Source organism: Rhipicephalus microplus, chromosome 2 (genome assembly GCF_043290135.1).
Source record: "Rhipicephalus microplus isolate Deutch F79 chromosome 2, USDA_Rmic, whole genome shotgun sequence".
In the NCBI taxonomy this organism is placed as follows: domain Eukaryota; kingdom Metazoa; phylum Arthropoda; class Arachnida; order Ixodida; family Ixodidae; genus Rhipicephalus; species Rhipicephalus microplus.
Window position 1 is genome coordinate 11,803,800 of NC_134701.1, and position 19,380 is coordinate 11,823,179.

Below are 19,380 nucleotides of genomic sequence, written 5' to 3' on the forward strand. Positions count from 1 at the left end.
GTATCGCCGCCACATTTTGACGTTACCTATTGACCAAGGCGCCATGAGCTGCTGAAAAGAGCGTGTTTTGTAGTTGAGTCGACTTGCGCAACACAAGATGCGTCGGCACCGAGCAAGCCTTCGTGGATTACATGTGGACCCAAGCGCGACCGCTGTTTATTCAGCGCAAATAAATCTTGGTGCGCGTTTGCGCCTTTGGCGGTCCCAAGAACAAGCTGTACAAGTTCTGACAAGCCAGCTAGTGGCAGACGCCCCCAAACTCAAGATTTTGGCGCAGTTTGGCATAATTTCTAACGATGTTATCAGGGTGGTGCAGTAAGTATTATTTGGCGCAGGTGTGGAATCATTGAAAAAGAAAGCAGCCGAATAGAACTGCGGGCGTTTTTATTATTCAAGCTATCAGCTGGGCCTTGCGAAACAGGCGTAGCACCTCGCTGCTGTAGAGGTCCGGGTAGCGGCCCATGTGCTGCACGTGCTTGGAGTCGTCGAACAAGCAGAAGGTGACATCGGTGCCCTTCTGGCGCCACTCATTGGCAACGCGCAAGTTGTCCTCGATGGAGGCCACCGCATCCTGCTTCGAGTTGATCATCAGCACCGGGCACGTGAGCAGGTTGTCGTGAAAGGCACGCGACGACGCCTTCCAGTGAACCGTGGACACCGGGTAGAGCAGCAGCCGCTGCATGCGAATCACTAGCTCAAGCACCTTGCGCAGGACCTGGTTGCGGGTGAGCGCCGTCGGAAAGCCCTTGGGGATGCCATCGTAGTCAACCAAGCTGTCGTAAACCTGTACAAGAACATCAATCGCTTGATGCTAACTCCTATGGTGGCCATTTGAAGCGCCAACATTTTCCTAAGAGAGAACAGTAAAGTGGAAATAACGCCTTTTTTTTCTTGTCGAACCCCTGACGCTCCTTCATTTTCCAAACTGGTCAGAAGGAATATGAAGTTTATTCATTCATTCATTCAATCATTTAAATTTTATCTAAAACAATTAATAATTACCTTAGCAGAATATCACAGGCCACCAATACCCAATCCATTAATTTAGAAAACTTGCATTCAACGAAGCATTGCAAAGAGGTCTTAAAGAACGCAGTGCATATCACAGGACGAGCAGCGCAAAGAGCGTACGATGTTCTCAAAGTCCTCCTTCCAAGTCCAGCAATTGGAGTATAACGTACTAGAATATACTGGGTAGTGGGTTCAGTGGAGAGAGCGCTCCATATAGTCGCCTAAAGCGGCCAGTGTTGACAAGTTCTGCAAGTGTGTTGTGATGCTGCGGTAGCGTGGGCTGTAAGCAAGCCGGTATGCTTAATATGGGGCAGCACTAGACATAGACAAGCCACCTATGTGGCTATTGCGTGTAACCATATAAGAGTTCAAGGGGAGTACAAGCTTTTTCACTAGTAATTCTGAAATTACTGCAGCGCAATATATATGCCACAAAGAGAGCTATGGATGGCCGAAGAAACCAGAACACACGCCGCTCATCGATATCAACTTCTCGCAGTGCTCGCCTGCAGGCGTTTGTTTATTCTATCCTTTTTTCTACATATGCAAAGGTGTGTCCAAAAAGCAAGCCAAACATCGATAAGACAACGCTTAGTGCAATGCAATACACTCAAGCCTTGTTATAACAAAGTTGAAGGGGACCCACAATTATTTAGGGATATTTATTATTTCGTTATATCGATTATAACAGTTTGCGGATGTATGCTCAGATGGGCGCACACCTATAAGCATGCAAAAAGGAAACCTCGCGGCCCAATGTACCGCTACGCGACCACGCGTGCCATGCAAAATAAACTCAGTCGAATCTCATTATTTCGAACTTTTCGGTAATTCGAACTCACGCTGAGGTCACGTGGAAGCTATGTGCATTCCAATAAGCGAAAACGCCCTGTAATTTGAACGCGCAAGCACTTGCGAAGGTTAATTCGAACATACCACGCTCCGAAAATGCTCTCAGCACCATGCCCGATCATGCGGCGGCACCTCTCAACGCTGCGCGTGAAAAAGGAAAAGAAGAAAAAGGAAGAAAAGACTGTGGCTGATTGTTTCCTCTCTCTCAAATGCCGATTTGCAAAGCGCCTGTGCCATGCTTCTCCCTTTTCAGCCTGTACACGTAGAGACCCTTCTCCTTTCAAGGCCACACCTGGAGAGGAAAAAAAAATTGGCCCCGTATCTGCATGTTACACTGCAAATGTCGTCGAAAGACGATAGTCTTGCGTCTAGATAGAGTGAACAAAACGTTTATTTGATGTTCTGCGCAAGAAAATCAATGAATAATATTCTGGAGGTGCAGCGTTAGAGTGCCTCGAACGTGCAGCAGAGGCGAACGAGCGCATCAAGTCACGTCATGGATGGATGGATGGATGAATGTGGCTGTACCCTTTAGATCGGGTGGCGGCTCACGCCACCTAGCCGTAATACTTAGTGAACTAACCATTAAATTTATCTTCTTCTTTTCTTTTAAATAGAGAGGTTGAGGATTCGTACTTTGCAGTGAAGTGTTCAATTTTCACTCGTTCCTTGACTTTAGCCACCAAACAGATAACCTCCTTCTAGTTAAGTCTACCCGCTTAAAGATTATTTTGCCCTCCCTGTCCCTAAACCCCAGTATTTTGAAAAACTCTGCGCCATCACCCTGAACTATAGGTTGAAGCCCTTTACAGAACATTATCAAGTGTTCAGCAGCTTCTTCTTCCTCTCAACACGCACTGCATACTGTGTCTACCCCTTCGTATTTGGCCCGATATGTCTTGGTTCACAATACTCCCGCCCTGGCCTCAAACAGTAGAGAACTACCCCGAGTAGTATCATAGATCCTTTCCTTGGCAATTTCCTGCTTAAAAGTTCGATAGATCTCTAGTGCGGACTTCTTAATCATGCCAATTCTCCACATGTCAGTCTCCGTTTCCTTCACTTTCTTCTTAACCGATGTCACACGTGAGACATGAGCGCCATCTGGCAGTTATCTTAGAAAACGAAGCGCGCGCATGGCGTGCGCGCCCGTCTTTGGGATGATAAGGTGTAGAACGCAAGGCGACGGGTAGGTGCCACAACCGTGTCATCTTAGCAAAGTGTTGGAAACACTTTCCTTTCGTGCAAGCATTGCATCGTCAGCGCAGCGTGATAAACGCTACGGTCCTTAGAATTGCTTATGTATGCCTCGTCTAGTAAAAGATATACATACAAAATATTGACATGTTGTTATGATGCCTCAGATATGCACAACAATTGCTTTTTAACTGACAATCACACACGTATAAATGCTGAACCTTGAGCAATATTGGTAAGCGCTGCGGATGGGTCGGCCGTTTGGGGTATCGGCCGATCACTCCGGTGTCTTTTAGAGTGCGGTTAAGTATGGACAAACAGACAAAAGTAGAGACAGACACACAGAGAGAGACCAAATTTTTTGCATTGAAGGTCCCCAAGAAAGACTATCGTCTTTAAAAAAGAAAGCTGTCGCGGAGAGTCCTTTTTTCGCTGCGGAGAGGGTAGTAGCCATCGTAGCAGCGGGGACGCAGTCGTTGCCGTCGTGAGAGGGGAATCACTTTGCACCGCCGCGCCGCTTCTTGGTCATGTGATCTGCTGAGCGCTTCTTCAATCCTCTCAGCTGGCTGTGTGAAAAGGATGGCTCTCTCGGCCGCGTGGGGCGTGGCTGGAAGGTCGGCGCGGGAGTTTTGAAAGAGCCGTGCCAAACAAGCGTCTAACTCCGCAGGAAACGATATACTTAACAGACTATGGTCGGTTTTTTATTTGATAGACTATTTGATAGACTAATTTAGTTCATTATATCCATTTACTGGTCAAATTTACTTCGTTAAAACAAGGTTTAAAATGCATGGTTCTCAATGAAGCTTTCAAAGAGAATTTCAGTTACTTCACTATATCCATTATTTCATTATATCCCAATACATTAAAACGAGGTTTGAGTGTACATTGGCATGGACGTGTGCTAAGGAAAGGCCCAGATCTATCGGAAAACACCTTAATCACAAACACCTAGCTGCTTTTATGTGAAAAACTACCTCTGAAAATACCTCGCGCTTTTATGTGAAAAACTTCCAACAGTTCTTAAGCAGTGGTGTCCCTGTTTTTCCCCAGAATCTGATTTTTTTATTCAGATATGGCACACTTGCATGAATTGCAGTGGCCCGCAAATGTGCCCCATTTTTACCTTTTAGTAAGAGTTGACCTAAATAAACTTTTTTGGCCCAATGGTTGTACCGAGGCCTAGGCTGCCAGAGATCCACCGTTCGAAAAAAATCTTTTGAGGTCCACGGAGATGGCCCTGGCCTGCTGGACGGCCGACTCCTGGTCTTCGGCGCATTCCCAAAGCACATGTGCCATGTCAGCTCGTTCGCACTCACACGATGGGCAGCCAGGCGATGGGTGCAGAGCAGACCACAGGCGATGCAGAGGGGAGGGGTTGGGAAAAGTACCCGTCTGCAGCCGCCTCAGATCGGCCGCCTGCGACCTGTCCAGACGCACTTGAGGTTCCGGATATTTCTGTGCCTTTTTTACAGTGCCCAAGCACCTCATAGTACGTGGCCGGGACCTCCTTGGCACAGCAATCAGCGCACCTCTGCTGCCTTGACACCAAACTCCCAACTTCAGTTGCCGCCATAACGGAGGCGATTCTGTTAGCGACCACTGGCGTTCCTCCGCTGGAATCCAACCCAACAATGCTGGCAGCTGTTCCTGTATCATGGAGGATAAGTTGCCTTGCCACGAGGTGGGCACGCTCGTTGAGGTTGGGCGAGATGCTCGTGTGTCTACTACTGTTGGAATTGCTGCTTGTGGCGTCTCTACGACTAGATTACTCCAGTCGTGAAACACCACAGAGAGAAATGATGCCGGTGATTAAAACTGAACAAACTTATTTATAAAACATAGGAACCGTCCACACAGCTCGAGTGTTCGCTGGCAGCTGGCTGCTTCTACTGTCCACAGGGCGTTCCTCCTTGCACCGAAAAACACGCATGCATGCATGCCTGCAGGCACGCACGCACGCACGCACACGCGCACACACACACACACACACACACACACACACACACACACACAGCAACCACCAGAACCGGTACGCATGTCCTTTTCTTGGAGAGGAGAAAGACATGTTTTCAGTAAGGCGCCTTTCACAGTTTAAGTGCCTCGGGCATGGGAAGGGGGGGGGGGCACACAACAGACGCGCGGCTCTTCCTTTCACTTAAAGCGCAGAAAAAACAAGGACTGTGCGCGACACTGCCGTTGCTTTTATGAGAGTTGGTGGGGCTAACTGCTCTTTCCCACATGTGCGCTGGGAACCACTAGAGGGCTTGGTTCGTAACCTTTCCAGACACGAAGTCCCCGGCCATGGCATTGAGCTTGCAAGCCACCTCTTGAGACACCCATCCTTCATTATAGTTTTGAATCACTGATTTTGAATCACTAAATATCAAGGTGTCATTCGCACCACCGGGGAGTACCGCTAAACATATGGCCATCTCTTCCGCAGCTTCAGCTGACGGTAGCATCGCCAATGCTGAGACCCGGACTTTTTCCGTCGTATCCACGACCGCCATGGAGACAGCAGGCACAGCCGCCAACATTCGGACTTGTTGATATTTACACTGATGCTGCCGTCGTCACTGTTGTAGCTGTAGTAGCGGGAGTGGTGTTTGTGCATCCAGTTCGTCTTGCTCGTTCTGTTGTAGCAGCGGCAGTAGTAGCTGGCTCCCGTTGCCATCACCAGCGGGACACGAATATCCAGCTGCATCGACAAGGACTCGGCTTTCGGCTGCAGTGTGCCTTCAATAATGTAACGGGGTCATGACGTAGACAAATGATGCACAGTGCGAGTCCAATAATGAACTGTTTATTTTGGCGAACCTGTGCCCAGTGAACAAAAGTCGGATTGCAGTCTTGCACTGATAGCGGCGAACGGAGTGTCGGCCGTCGATCAACTCACAAGTGGCGAAGCGTGTCACCATTTATACCCTTGCCTTCAAAAATTCTAGCGTTATAGCTAGCGGCGACGTAGGTTCTAGAATAATCTGTAATGTTCACGAGGCAAGCATAAGCTTAACAAAACGATATACTACGACCTCGCAGCTTCTCGAACATCGTAGGCACGGTTTGCGCTGAACGTAGTGTAACGAGGCGATAAAAAAACTTGAAAAAAGGAACGTGGCAACATCGCTACGGCTCTGAATTTGTGCCGTGGCAAGTCGTGAACAAAATGCACGTTCCTGAGGATGTTTTCTGTGAGGATGGCATCAGCTGACTTCGGGTAACAATACTTCTTCAGGCCCTGTGCCACGTGATACTGAATTCCGAGCAGGTCGAGAATGCATCTGCCTGTTCTGGTGCCCGACAGCCTCTCGAGCTGTCCGATCCTCTGCGCCTTGACGATTTCGTCCAGCGTGTTGTGCATGTCCAGCTCGAAGAGCCGATGGGTTTGCGTGCGTTGGGGCACACCCAGGGCTGTCTTGAACACCTTGCGAATCGCCACATTTAGCTTCTCGGTGTCACTCCTGCGCCAGTTGGCGTAAACCGCGTCGTACGCTATGTGGCTCAGCGCGTACGCATGTATCAGCTTCGTTACGTTATATCCGTTCACTCCTTTGCTTTTCTTCGCTACCCGTCACACGAGGTGCGTGGCTGCGGCCACTTTCTTCTGCAGTCGTGCAACCAGCTCATGGTTGGCACCATTCTCTTCCAGCCACAGGCCGAGCACTCATATCTTGGACATCGTCGGTATTCAGGCTCCCTCCCGGGTTGTGAGTCATATGCCCGAACGATGTACGTCCACAATAGCCTGTGGGTGAGGTCCTCTGTTGTGGGTCTATGAAGCAGGATTTCAGATGTATTGGGAGAGTAAACGAGTCCCATGCCTTTGAGGTACCACTACACCTCCTGGACAGCCCGTTGAATTCTGTCATGCATTTCACCGATACTCGTATTCTCCGTGGTACACACAGTCACTTTGTCTGCGTAGATCGTGTGGTTGATGCCCTAAATCACATCAAGACGCTCAGTAGCCCGATCGTGATGAGGTTGAAAAGCATAAGGGAGAGCACAGAGCCCTGCAGTGTACCCGCATCCCCCATGCAAACCATGCCAGGCGGGGCCTCGTCGATCTTGACTGTAGCCTTGTGTTTGTTCAGGAAGCTGCTGATGTACCGATGAAACTTAGCACCAAGATCAAGTCAGCTAATCTTATGCAAAATGGCCGTGTGCTTTAGGGTGTCGAAGGCGCTCTTGAGGTGTAATACGAGCTGGGCGCGCACATGCGGGCTTGGTGCATTCACAACCTGTTCCTTGATCTGCAGCATTGCATTATGTGTGGAAAGTCCCCTGCGAAAACCGATGATGTGAGTGCCCAAGGTGCCCCGCTTCTCGAAGACCGTCGTCACCCTGTTGAGGCAGGCGTGCTCCACGACTTTCCCGATGCATGACGTCAGGGACATCGGCCTCATATTTCGAACCTCAAGCCGTTTACCTCGCTTTGGTATTAGTATCACGTGGGCCGTCTTCTACTTTTGCGGAACGTGGCCTTCCTTCCAGCCCGTGTTGATGTACTGACATAGATTCTCGATGGCATCATCGTTCAGGTTCCTCAGAATTTGGTTGGTGATCGTGCCAGCTAGGACCGGAGGCAGACTTGGTCTTTAGCAGTTGGACGACCACTCTAATTTCCTGATCCGCGTCTAGTTCCTTATTGGGAGCGCCATCGCACTCGAGATGACTCTGTTTTGATGAGCAAATGAGGTGCATCTGCACAATTTCTTCCGCGAAAGCCCCTGGGTTGTTTTTGTACTTGTGTGGTAGCTTGGTCATTTGCACACGAGTCACGGTTCTGGTGCTGGTCGGGTTCAGAAGGTGCCTGAGAATCATTTCGTTGCGTCCGGTACTCATCCTGCAATCTATCGTCTGGCTGAGCTCCTGCCATTCCTGTTCGCACAGTCAAGCGCAGTGAGTCTCCTTAATCTCTAGGTTAATATCGGCAATCTTCTTGCGTATCTTCCTATAGAGTTTCTCTTCACTCGCTCTTCGCTGCATGGATTTCTTGGCCTCCACGTCATACGCCAGCGGGCTATCAACTCTGGACAGTTCAAGAGCGCCATCGTCGATGCTTCCATGAGGCCTGTCTCCACTTTTTCTTGAAACTTCTTGTCGACAGTCTGTCAAATAAATTTCTTTTGTAACTCTGTCAACGTCTGCGAGTAAACCCCTGCACCATTCTCCGATATCCTCGATCGGGCTCGCCTGCTTTTCTCGTTCTCTGTTTTCTCGCAACTCGTCCCAATCGACAATCTTGGCCTTTTGGCAGCCGTCCACCTCACTTTCGGCCTCTACCACAGTCAGGCACAGGACTCTGTGATGGCTCCCGAGGTCCTCGAAGGAGTTCGACCAGGCAATCGCGCCTTCGTCCAACCATATGGCGAGGTTGGGTGACGTGTCACGGCACGCACCCAGTCTGATCCTAGTGTGCGACGCCGGTTCGTTGAGTACAACCAGGCCGAGCTCGCCGACAAGAAGGCCGTCCTTCAATAACTTCGCCCGGATCGCTGAGCCACTCACTAACTTTACCAGGTCCGACGCAGAACTCAAGTGGGAATTGTGGCCAGAGGAAACATTTCATGAGCTGAAACGAGGCCTGCAGACGCCTCTGTTACAGTCGAATCTTGATAACTCGAACTCGAAGGGGCCCGAAAATTTGTTCGAGTTAAAAGAAGTTCAAATTAATGCAAGCTAAATAAACGAAGGGCTCTCCATACAGCGGCGCGTGTGCATTGAGCTAACACACGATGGGGAAGTTTCAAAAGACATTTATTCACAAACCACAGGACATTCGTTATTAATTGAAGTACATAATCGGTGACGCGCATCTACACACGTTTGCCTTGCAGCGAGTCAATTTCGCACGCAGCTTACAAGGCATTTCTACTTCAGCTTCAGTATACTCCTGACAAGAGAAGTTGTGCGTGGAAATGTCCAGCGCCAACACTTTCTAAAGACGACAACAACAACGACTGCGTAGCGAAGCCTCAGCCGCGGCATGGCCAGCACGTGACGAGAAAGGAGGAGCGTGATGAGAAAGGAGGAGGAGAAAGGAGAAAACCAACACTCCACAGCAGCTTTTTTTTTTCTCTCTTCGTGCGCGTCGTTGAAAGGAGAAGGGTTACGTGGCAGGGACGGGAAAGGGGGAAGTGTGGCACCAGCACGTGAGAGACCCTCCCCTCAAGGCGTGGAGCCGTGCTCCCGCAAGAGGCAAAGGCTGCAGAAGATAGTGCCTTTTTCCTTTGCTTCAACCACACATTCATTCAACCAAGCGACAGCTTTCTTTTTTTTTCCTCTCTCTCTTCGCACGCTGCGTTGGAAGAAGAAGGGTCTTTGCGTGGCAGGGACGGAAAAGGGAGAAGCGTGACATGGGTGCAACACAGATCGGCATTTGAGAGAGAGCAAACATTCCACCACAACACAACAGACGCACAACACAACAGACGCGCGGCTCTTCCTTTCACTTAAAGCGCAGAAAAAACAAGGACTGTGCGCGACACTGCCGTTGCTTTTATGAGAGTTGGTGGGGCTAACTGCTCTTTCCCACATGTGCGCTGGGAACCACTAGAGGGCTTGGTTCGTAACCTTTCCAGACACGAAGTCCCCGGCCATGGCATTGAGCTTGCAAGCCACCTCTTGAGACACCCATCCTTCATTATAGTTTTGAATCACTGATTTTGAATCACTAAATATCAAGGTGTCATTCGCACCACCGGGGAGTACCGCTAAACATATGGCCATCTCTTCCGCAGCTTCAGCTGACGGTAGCATCGCCAATGCTGAGACCCGGACTTTTTCCGTCGTATCCACGACCGCCATGGAGACAGCAGGCACAGCCGCCAACATTCGGACTTGTTGATATTTACACTGATGCTGCCGTCGTCACTGTTGTAGCTGTAGTAGCGGGAGTGGTGTTTGTGCATCCAGTTCGTCTTGCTCGTTCTGTTGTAGCAGCGGCAGTAGTAGCTGGCTCCCGTTGCCATCACCAGCGGGACACGAATATCCAGCTGCATCGACAAGGACTCGGCTTTCGGCTGCAGTGTGCCTTCAATAATGTAACGGGGTCATGACGTAGACAAATGATGCACAGTGCGAGTCCAATAATGAACTGTTTATTTTGGCGAACCTGTGCCCAGTGAACAAAAGTCGGATTGCAGTCTTGCACTGATAGCGGCGAACGGAGTGTCGGCCGTCGATCAACTCACAAGTGGCGAAGCGTGTCACCATTTATACCCTTGCCTTCAAAAATTCTAGCGTTATAGCTAGCGGCGACGTAGGTTCTAGAATAATCTGTAATGTTCACGAGGCAAGCATAAGCTTAACAAAACGATATACTACGACCTCGCAGCTTCTCGAACATCGTAGGCACGGTTTGCGCTGAACGTAGTGTAACGAGGCGATAAAAAAACTTGAAAAAAGGAACGTGGCAACATCGCTACGGCTCTGAATTTGTGCCGTGGCAAGTCGTGAACAAAATGCACGTTCCTGAGGATGTTTTCTGTGAGGATGGCATCAGCTGACTTCGGGTAACAATACTTCTTCAGGCCCTGTGCCACGTGATACTGAATTCCGAGCAGGTCGAGAATGCATCTGCCTGTTCTGGTGCCCGACAGCCTCTCGAGCTGTCCGATCCTCTGCGCCTTGACGATTTCGTCCAGCGTGTTGTGCATGTCCAGCTCGAAGAGCCGATGGGTTTGCGTGCGTTGGGGCACACCCAGGGCTGTCTTGAACACCTTGCGAATCGCCACATTTAGCTTCTCGGTGTCACTCCTGCGCCAGTTGGCGTAAACCGCGTCGTACGCTATGTGGCTCAGCGCGTACGCATGTATCAGCTTCGTTACGTTATATCCGTTCACTCCTTTGCTTTTCTTCGCTACCCGTCACACGAGGTGCGTGGCTGCGGCCACTTTCTTCTGCAGTCGTGCAACCAGCTCATGGTTGGCACCATTCTCTTCCAGCCACAGGCCGAGCACTCATATCTTGGACATCGTCGGTATTCAGGCTCCCTCCCGGGTTGTGAGTCATATGCCCGAACGATGTACGTCCACAATAGCCTGTGGGTGAGGTCCTCTGTTGTGGGTCTATGAAGCAGGATTTCAGATGTATTGGGAGAGTAAACGAGTCCCATGCCTTTGAGGTACCACTACACCTCCTGGACAGCCCGTTGAATTCTGTCATGCATTTCACCGATACTCGTATTCTCCGTGGTACACACAGTCACTTTGTCTGCGTAGATCGTGTGGTTGATGCCCTAAATCACATCAAGACGCTCAGTAGCCCGATCGTGATGAGGTTGAAAAGCATAAGGGAGAGCACAGAGCCCTGCAGTGTACCCGCATCCCCCATGCAAACCATGCCAGGCGGGGCCTCGTCGATCTTGACTGTAGCCTTGTGTTTGTTCAGGAAGCTGCTGATGTACCGATGAAACTTAGCACCAAGATCAAGTCAGCTAATCTTATGCAAAATGGCCGTGTGCTTTAGGGTGTCGAAGGCGCTCTTGAGGTGTAATACGAGCTGGGCGCGCACATGCGGGCTTGGTGCATTCACAACCTGTTCCTTGATCTGCAGCATTGCATTATGTGTGGAAAGTCCCCTGCGAAAACCGATGATGTGAGTGCCCAAGGTGCCCCGCTTCTCGAAGACCGTCGTCACCCTGTTGAGGCAGGCGTGCTCCACGACTTTCCCGATGCATGACGTCAGGGACATCGGCCTCATATTTCGAACCTCAAGCCGTTTACCTCGCTTTGGTATTAGTATCACGTGGGCCGTCTTCTACTTTTGCGGAACGTGGCCTTCCTTCCAGCCCGTGTTGATGTACTGACATAGATTCTCGATGGCATCATCGTTCAGGTTCCTCAGAATTTGGTTGGTGATCGTGCCAGCTAGGACCGGAGGCAGACTTGGTCTTTAGCAGTTGGACGACCACTCTAATTTCCTGATCCGCGTCTAGTTCCTTATTGGGAGCGCCATCGCACTCGAGATGACTCTGTTTTGATGAGCAAATGAGGTGCATCTGCACAATTTCTTCCGCGAAAGCCCCTGGGTTGTTTTTGTACTTGTGTGGTAGCTTGGTCATTTGCACACGAGTCACGGTTCTGGTGCTGGTCGGGTTCAGAAGGTGCCTGAGAATCATTTCGTTGCGTCCGGTACTCATCCTGCAATCTATCGTCTGGCTGAGCTCCTGCCATTCCTGTTCGCACAGTCAAGCGCAGTGAGTCTCCTTAATCTCTAGGTTAATATCGGCAATCTTCTTGCGTATCTTCCTATAGAGTTTCTCTTCACTCGCTCTTCGCTGCATGGATTTCTTGGCCTCCACGTCATACGCCAGCGGGCTATCAACTCTGGACAGTTCAAGAGCGCCATCGTCGATGCTTCCATGAGGCCTGTCTCCACTTTTTCTTGAAACTTCTTGTCGACAGTCTGTCAAATAAATTTCTTTTGTAACTCTGTCAACGTCTGCGAGTAAACCCCTGCACCATTCTCCGATATCCTCGATCGGGCTCGCCTGCTTTTCTCGTTCTCTGTTTTCTCGCAACTCGTCCCAATCGACAATCTTGGCCTTTTGGCAGCCGTCCACCTCACTTTCGGCCTCTACCACAGTCAGGCACAGGACTCTGTGATGGCTCCCGAGGTCCTCGAAGGAGTTCGACCAGGCAATCGCGCCTTCGTCCAACCATATGGCGAGGTTGGGTGACGTGTCACGGCACGCACCCAGTCTGATCCTAGTGTGCGACGCCAGTTCGTTGAGTACAACCAGGCCGAGCTCGCCGACAAGAAGGCCGTCCTTCAATAACTTCGCCCGGATCGCTGAGCCACTCACTAACTTTACCAGGTCCGACGCAGAACTCAAGTGGGAATTGTGGCCAGAGGAAACATTTCATGAGCTGAAACGAGGCCTGCAGACGCCTCTGTTACAGTCGAATCTTGATAACTCGAACTCGAAGGGGCCCGAAAATTTGTTCGAGTTAAAAGAAGTTCAAATTAATGCAAGCTAAATAAACGAAGGGCTCTCCATACAGCGGCGCGTGTGCATTGAGCTAACACACGATGGGGAAGTTTCAAAAGACATTTATTCACAAACCACAGGACATTCGTTATTAATTGAAGTACATAATCGGTGACGCGCATCTACACACGTTTGCCTTGCAGCGAGTCAATTTCGCACGCAGCTTACAAGGCATTTCTACTTCAGCTTCAGTATACTCCTGACAAGAGAAGTTGTGCGTGGAAATGTCCAGCGCCAACACTTTCTAAAGACGACAACAACAACGACTGCGTAGCGAAGCCTCAGCCGCGGCATGGCCAGCACGTGACGAGAAAGGAGGAGCGTGATGAGAAAGGAGGAGGAGAAAGGAGAAAACCAACACTCCACAGCAGCTTTTTTTTTTCTCTCTTCGTGCGCGTCGTTGAAAGGAGAAGGGTTACGTGGCAGGGACGGGAAAGGGGGAAGTGTGGCACCAGCACGTGAGAGACCCTCCCCTCAAGGCGTGGAGCCGTGCTCCCGCAAGAGGCAAAGGCTGCAGAAGATAGTGCCTTTTTCCTTTGCTTCAACCACACATTCATTCAACCAAGCGACAGCTTTCTTTTTTTTTCCTCTCTCTCTTCGCACGCTGCATTGGAAGAAGAAGGGTCTTTGCGTGGCAGGGACGGAAAAGAGAGAAGCGTGACATGGGTGCAACACAGATCGGCATTTGAGAGAGAGCAAACATTCCACCGCAGCTTTTTCTTTCCTTTTCATTTCCTTTGCGGGCAGCGTTGAGGTGTTGCAGATGCCGCTATGGAATTGGGCGGGGTGCTGAGAGCATTTTCGGAGCGTGGTATGTTTGAAGTAACCATTGCAAGTGCTTGCACATTCGAGTTACAGGGCCTTTTCGCTCATTGGAATACACATAGCTTTGACGGGACCTCATCGTGAGTACGAATGCACAGGAAGTTCGAATTGAGCCTGCTTGAATTAATGAGATTCGAATGTACTTGCCCATTTCGACAAATTCGCTGGAACAGAAATATATACCGACAAAAGCAGTGTACAACTCGGCGCTGTTCTTGTGCACAGAACTGACAGACTGGAAAGGGTCATCAGTTATGCTGGCTAGTCACTATCAAAGGCATAGGCCAACTATTCTACAACAGAAAAGAAATGCCTTGCCATCATTTGGGCTACCTCAAAGTTTTGCCCCTATCTTTACGGTAGGCCCTACAAAGTTGTAGGCCTTTCAAAGAACATATGCTCTTGATTTAGTTTGTAAATAAGACAACAGAGAGCGCCAGTCGATGCTTTGTTGACAAGAATGTAGCACGTGCGAATGGCGGACGTTCTCCGCGACGATGGATTTCTGCCTCACATTCCAAGATCTCCAACAAGGTAAGCAAATCCAGATTTTTCAAATACGTAGAAAAAGGTATGAGGAACCTGTAGTATCAATGTCATGGCGTTGTTTAGTTGAGACGCTGAGGAAGCAGCCTGTTACCACGCTCCACAATATTGTTGAGCTGCCAGGCAAGGGTTGCGGAACACCACACACTTTGCAGACATAGCATGATTTCTGCACGCTTCGGGTCGCGCGCTTTTAGCATTGTAATTGTTAGATGGCGTAACATTTTCATCGCAAATAAAACCAGACAAGCTATTCAAGCTATTGCGTGTGCAGTTGGAGCTATGAATGCGAGAAGTTTTTCGTCATGAAAACTTTGTGCCAGGAATATGGTGTATTTCAAAGCGCAACGACGCGAGGGTATTTTCGTGGAATTCAATGATCTTATTCTTTGCAAGAATGAATAAAGACATCTTCTATGAAAAGTGGGGCACAGACAATGTGTTAGAGTGAGTTACAGATGCACAGACAGACAGACAGAGGGACACACATACAGACAGACGGACAGACAGACACAAAGACGGACTGACGGATGTAAGCAAGAACGAGAGGATGAACGGAAGCATGTATGGAAGCAAGAACGATAGAACGAACGGAAGAATCGAAGAACGGAAGCATGGAAGCATGGACAGGCGGACAAACAGAAGCACGGACGGAATCACAGACGCATGGGCAGACGAACGCACGGACAGACAGAAGCAAGGCCAGAAGGAAGCACGGACAGGCGCAAGCATGAACAGCATGAACAGACGCTTCGCCTCACTCATCATAACATTCACTCCAGGGGTATGCTGTGATTTTTTTTAGAGCCCTGCCTATTCATCGTTAATGGCAGATCAACAAAATTGTTGACCTCCTCTAACTTTTTTTTGTTTTTCACCAAACATTATGAAACTTGTTTTGGTGGTTCTGTGGTGGTTCTAAAGAAGAAATAAATCAGCGAAAATTGTTTCCAGTGTTTTTTATTATCTTGCCAGTTAAAGGGTTAAACAGCAACGTGAGGTAGCACCTGAGGTAGTAAAATTCTTTGTTGAAAACACTGTGTTATGTCATGGCATGCTGAAGGCTCTCATCACCGACAGAGGTACGGCCTTTATGGCAGACCTAACTCAGGTGATCCTCAGGTACAGGCAGACAAACCATCACCGGACCACCGCATACCATCCCCAGACCAATGGCCTCACCGAGCGGCTACACAAGACTATCGCTGACATGCCGGCCATGTACGTCGACGTAGAACACAAAACGTGGGATGCCATTCTTTCGTACCTGACCTTCGCATACAACACGACAGAGCAAGAGACGACGCAGATGTCGCCATACAAGTTTGTAAATGGAAGGAACCCCACAACGACGCTCGATGCCATGCTGCCAAATGTCGCTGACAAAGAAAACCTCGACTTCACTGTCTACCTTCAGCAGGCAGAAGGTCGTCCACTCACCCACCTGCGCATCAAGAATCGGCAGGCGACCGACAGCCGCCGTAACAATCTTCGACAAAGCTTGGTTGTTATTTTGAGGGGGCCGGAAGGGGTGGACGCGTGTTTACGTTGGCTCCATCGAATGTTTGTTTTTGTGGCAATAGAAATCAATGGACACCTGATTTGGTGGTCAAATCGCGTTTCGAGGAACCCGCAAATACAAGACTTTAGTGTGTGAGTGCATTTTTGAGGAATTCATCATTGTTTTCATGCCGATGCTGCGTGCGTCCCGTTAGGCCTTCTTTAAGCCTAGCGATGCCTACGGCCGAGGCGGAGGACAAGAGGCCCCGTCGCCAGTCCACCATGGCCGTGGTGTCATGATGACGATGGACGTTACTGTGGAAGGCACTGACATTGAGTCGAATGAGGTGGACGGAAAAGGATGAGTCGTCAAACTCAAAAAGTGTGTCGAAAAGCGCCGAGGCTTGAAAGTTCGAGAAAGGGCCGGCGATACCAAGACGGCGACACACAACGGAGGAGGCGAGGAAGCCCGCTGCAGGGTGGCTGGAGTCAAAAACCGTAGCGGCATTCACTCGTAGAAAGCAGTGGGAAGGAAGATAGCTGAACGATCTGTGGCATCGCGTCTCCCCAAGCTCCCGTAGGACAGATGGAAACTGATTATCAGACCAAAAGCGGCCTAGCAGTGATCAAAAACACATCACAACCGATACTCGGCAAAGCTGTACGTCGGGCCCCATCCCTTGAGTGGAAGAAAACAAAGTCAGATCTTCACTTGGTGAACGACAAATAAGGTAAGATTCTTCTCCATACCTTGAACTTTGAGTGTGCAGAGAAGGTCATGAGTATCAAAACTATAAAGATCGAAGAGAAGAACCATGAGGTGAGTGTGTACATGGTGGCAACTGAAAACTGTGGAAAAGGGGTTGTGCATGGAATGGACATACGCATGACCGCGGAGACGGTAATGAAGGGTTTCGTCGGTCATGTACAGAACCCAGAGATTCTTGGAATCGAAAGAATGGGCCGATCTACCACAGTCGTTATCACCTTTGCGGAAGCAGAGGTGCCGTGTACGCTCGTGTGTTTCAGCATGATCATGAAGTGTTTGCAGTTCAAAAAACCTTACGAAGTGTGCTATCCGTGCAGTGAACTGGGCCACAGATCGGATGTTTGAAACAGTCCAGAATCCAAGTGCCGAGGGTGTGATATGTCATCAACGCCGGAGGACCATCAGTGTGTGCCACAGTGTCGTTTATGCGGCAAGGAGCATTTGACTGGAGATAAGAAGTGTACGATGTTGTTTCACACGCCATATATTGTCAAGAAACGACAGTGGGAGGCAAAGCTTAAAGCGGAACCAGAAGAGAAAGCACTGAAAACAGCGTGCAACAACAACAATAGATGCGAAGCAACCGTCCTGACCGTGCTCGCGACAGATCCAAGAGCACGCAGAGGGACCACTCCGCATCGTTCCTCAGGCTTACACCATCAACGCGAGAAGAGGCTTCTCACCCTGAGCAACAGTCCAAGAACTCCCAGAAGAGTGCACCATCGAACTCTCAGGTAGGTTGGGTGGACAAGGCCTCTCAGGATTCCGCAATAGTAAAGGCTCTCAAGGAACAGAACAGGCTCATGCAAGAACAGATAAGACCCATGCAGGTGTAATGCAATAACATGCAGGAGCAAAACAGAGAGCTCCGAGAGCAGATAAATTTGCTAAATAAGCACATAGACGAGGGAGCGCAGAAGGGTGCGAAAGCAGTATCACAATCGGTGTCAGAGACACCACGTGCAGATCCTCCTCCTAAAAAAAAGCAGGTGAAGAATGTGGGAACAGTAAACAACTACGAGCAACGTTTCGATAAAATTGAACAAGACATGAAGTTGCTTCATGGTATGATTCAGCAGATAATAGAGCAAATGAGGGCTGAGGCCACGAACAGAGACGGGCAATGGCGATGCCTATGCCCGGAAATTCAGCAGTTTAAAGATGGCTCAGTATCGTAATACTATCTGGCGTTGGAACTGTAGGGCTTTATTGTGCAATTGAGCCATTCTTCAGTCCTTTCTGACCAATGGGGATAAGCCAGAAGTTACAGGAATGTGGAAAGAACGCGAAGCTCGCTAGCTATTGTCACCAATCTTGTCTCACTCAAGGAAACCTTCCGCAGAACTGCTCGTCAAGCTAGGACAAAAAGAAAAACTGCTCCAACCCAACCTCTTCGTCCTCTTCCACACGAAACCCACGCGAATTCATGCGGCATTAGTCCCCCCTTTTAAAAAGCATCGACTCGATGCTTCTAAATAAAAAGAAGAAGAAAAAAAAACCCATAATTAGAACACGCGTTGACGCAGAGAATGACAAAGTGAGTGCCAGGGAAAACAAAGAGGGCGCACAAGCACTTGGACCATGCGCGAACACAACAGCACCAGTGGAAGAGTCAAGAAAAAAAAACACCACATGAGATCACTGTCACGTTTGCGAAGTAACTCGCAAGCACAGAGACTATTGTGTGTAGTACGGCTTGAGTCGTACGACATGCACAGTTTCGGGCCGATGTTGTCGACGTGACGACACTGTGCCGTCCGGAAGTACTTCGTATGTAAGGTCACTCACACGTCGGATAACCTTGTATGGTCCGAAATAACGGCTCAGAAGCTTTTCAGACAAGCCTGGTCGTCGGACAGGAGTCCACACCCACACTCGTTCACCCGGGTGGTATGCGACGTTTCGACGGCGAAGGTTGTAACGTCGTGCATCTGCGTCTTGTTGGTGACCGATGTTCACGCGAGCCAGTTGACGAGCCTCTTCGGCGTACTGCGTGTATTGCTCGGCTTCTGGAGAAAGAGCATCGCTATTATCGTACGGCAGCATAGCGTCAAGCATCGTTTGTACGTTGCGTCCATAAACAAGGTGGAAAGGTGAAAATCGGGTTGTTTCCTGCATTGCCGTATTGTATGCGAACTCCATTGGGTCGCTGTACCGCAAGAGTGGAAATACGCGAGTCAACGTTTGTGGTAACCTGCCTCGTACTACGCGACTGTTCTCGTCAGCTCATCCTTGGAATGGACTTCCTTCGAGAGAATGGCGCGATCATAAATCTCCGCGAGCGAATGGTGACTTTCTCGACGCAACTTGCAACCGATCGAGGCGCTGATAGCTGTCGTAGACCTGCGCTGCGTGTTGCCGACGAAAGCGTGACGTTGCCTCCCCGAGCGACTGCTTTCGTAGAAGTCACCTGTGAAGACCTCCAAGACGGTGACGTGGTCGCCGAGAGCAACGTATCCCTTTTACTGCTTCAAGGTGTGTGTGCAGTGCGAAGCATTCTGCGTGTGCGTGACGGACGGTCGCAGATACTCGTCACAAATTTTAACTTCGAGCACCGACATCTTTTCCGCGGCACCACCGTGGCCTTCGGAGACCGTGTAGCGGATGTCACCGAGTGCTTCGCATCCGAGGAAATGGTTGATGGAGATAAGTTTCTGGACCACATCGACGTCAGTTCGAA

The 19,380-nt window shown here is 49.7% G+C and overlaps 1 protein-coding gene across 1 annotated transcript in view; it reads right to left on the bottom strand.

The window, feature by feature from the left end:
• Window positions 1-367: 367 nt before the first annotated feature.
• l(2)k09913 (transmembrane protein 53-like lethal (2) k09913) overlaps window positions 368-19,380 on the bottom strand; it is a 120,780-nt gene continuing 101,767 nt past the window's right edge. The window contains exon 4 of the mRNA XM_037420322.2: window positions 368-784. Coding sequence (XP_037276219.1) covers window positions 392-784 — 393 coding nt within the window. The 3' untranslated portion in view covers window positions 368-391. The remainder of the gene's footprint in view (window positions 785-19,380) is intronic.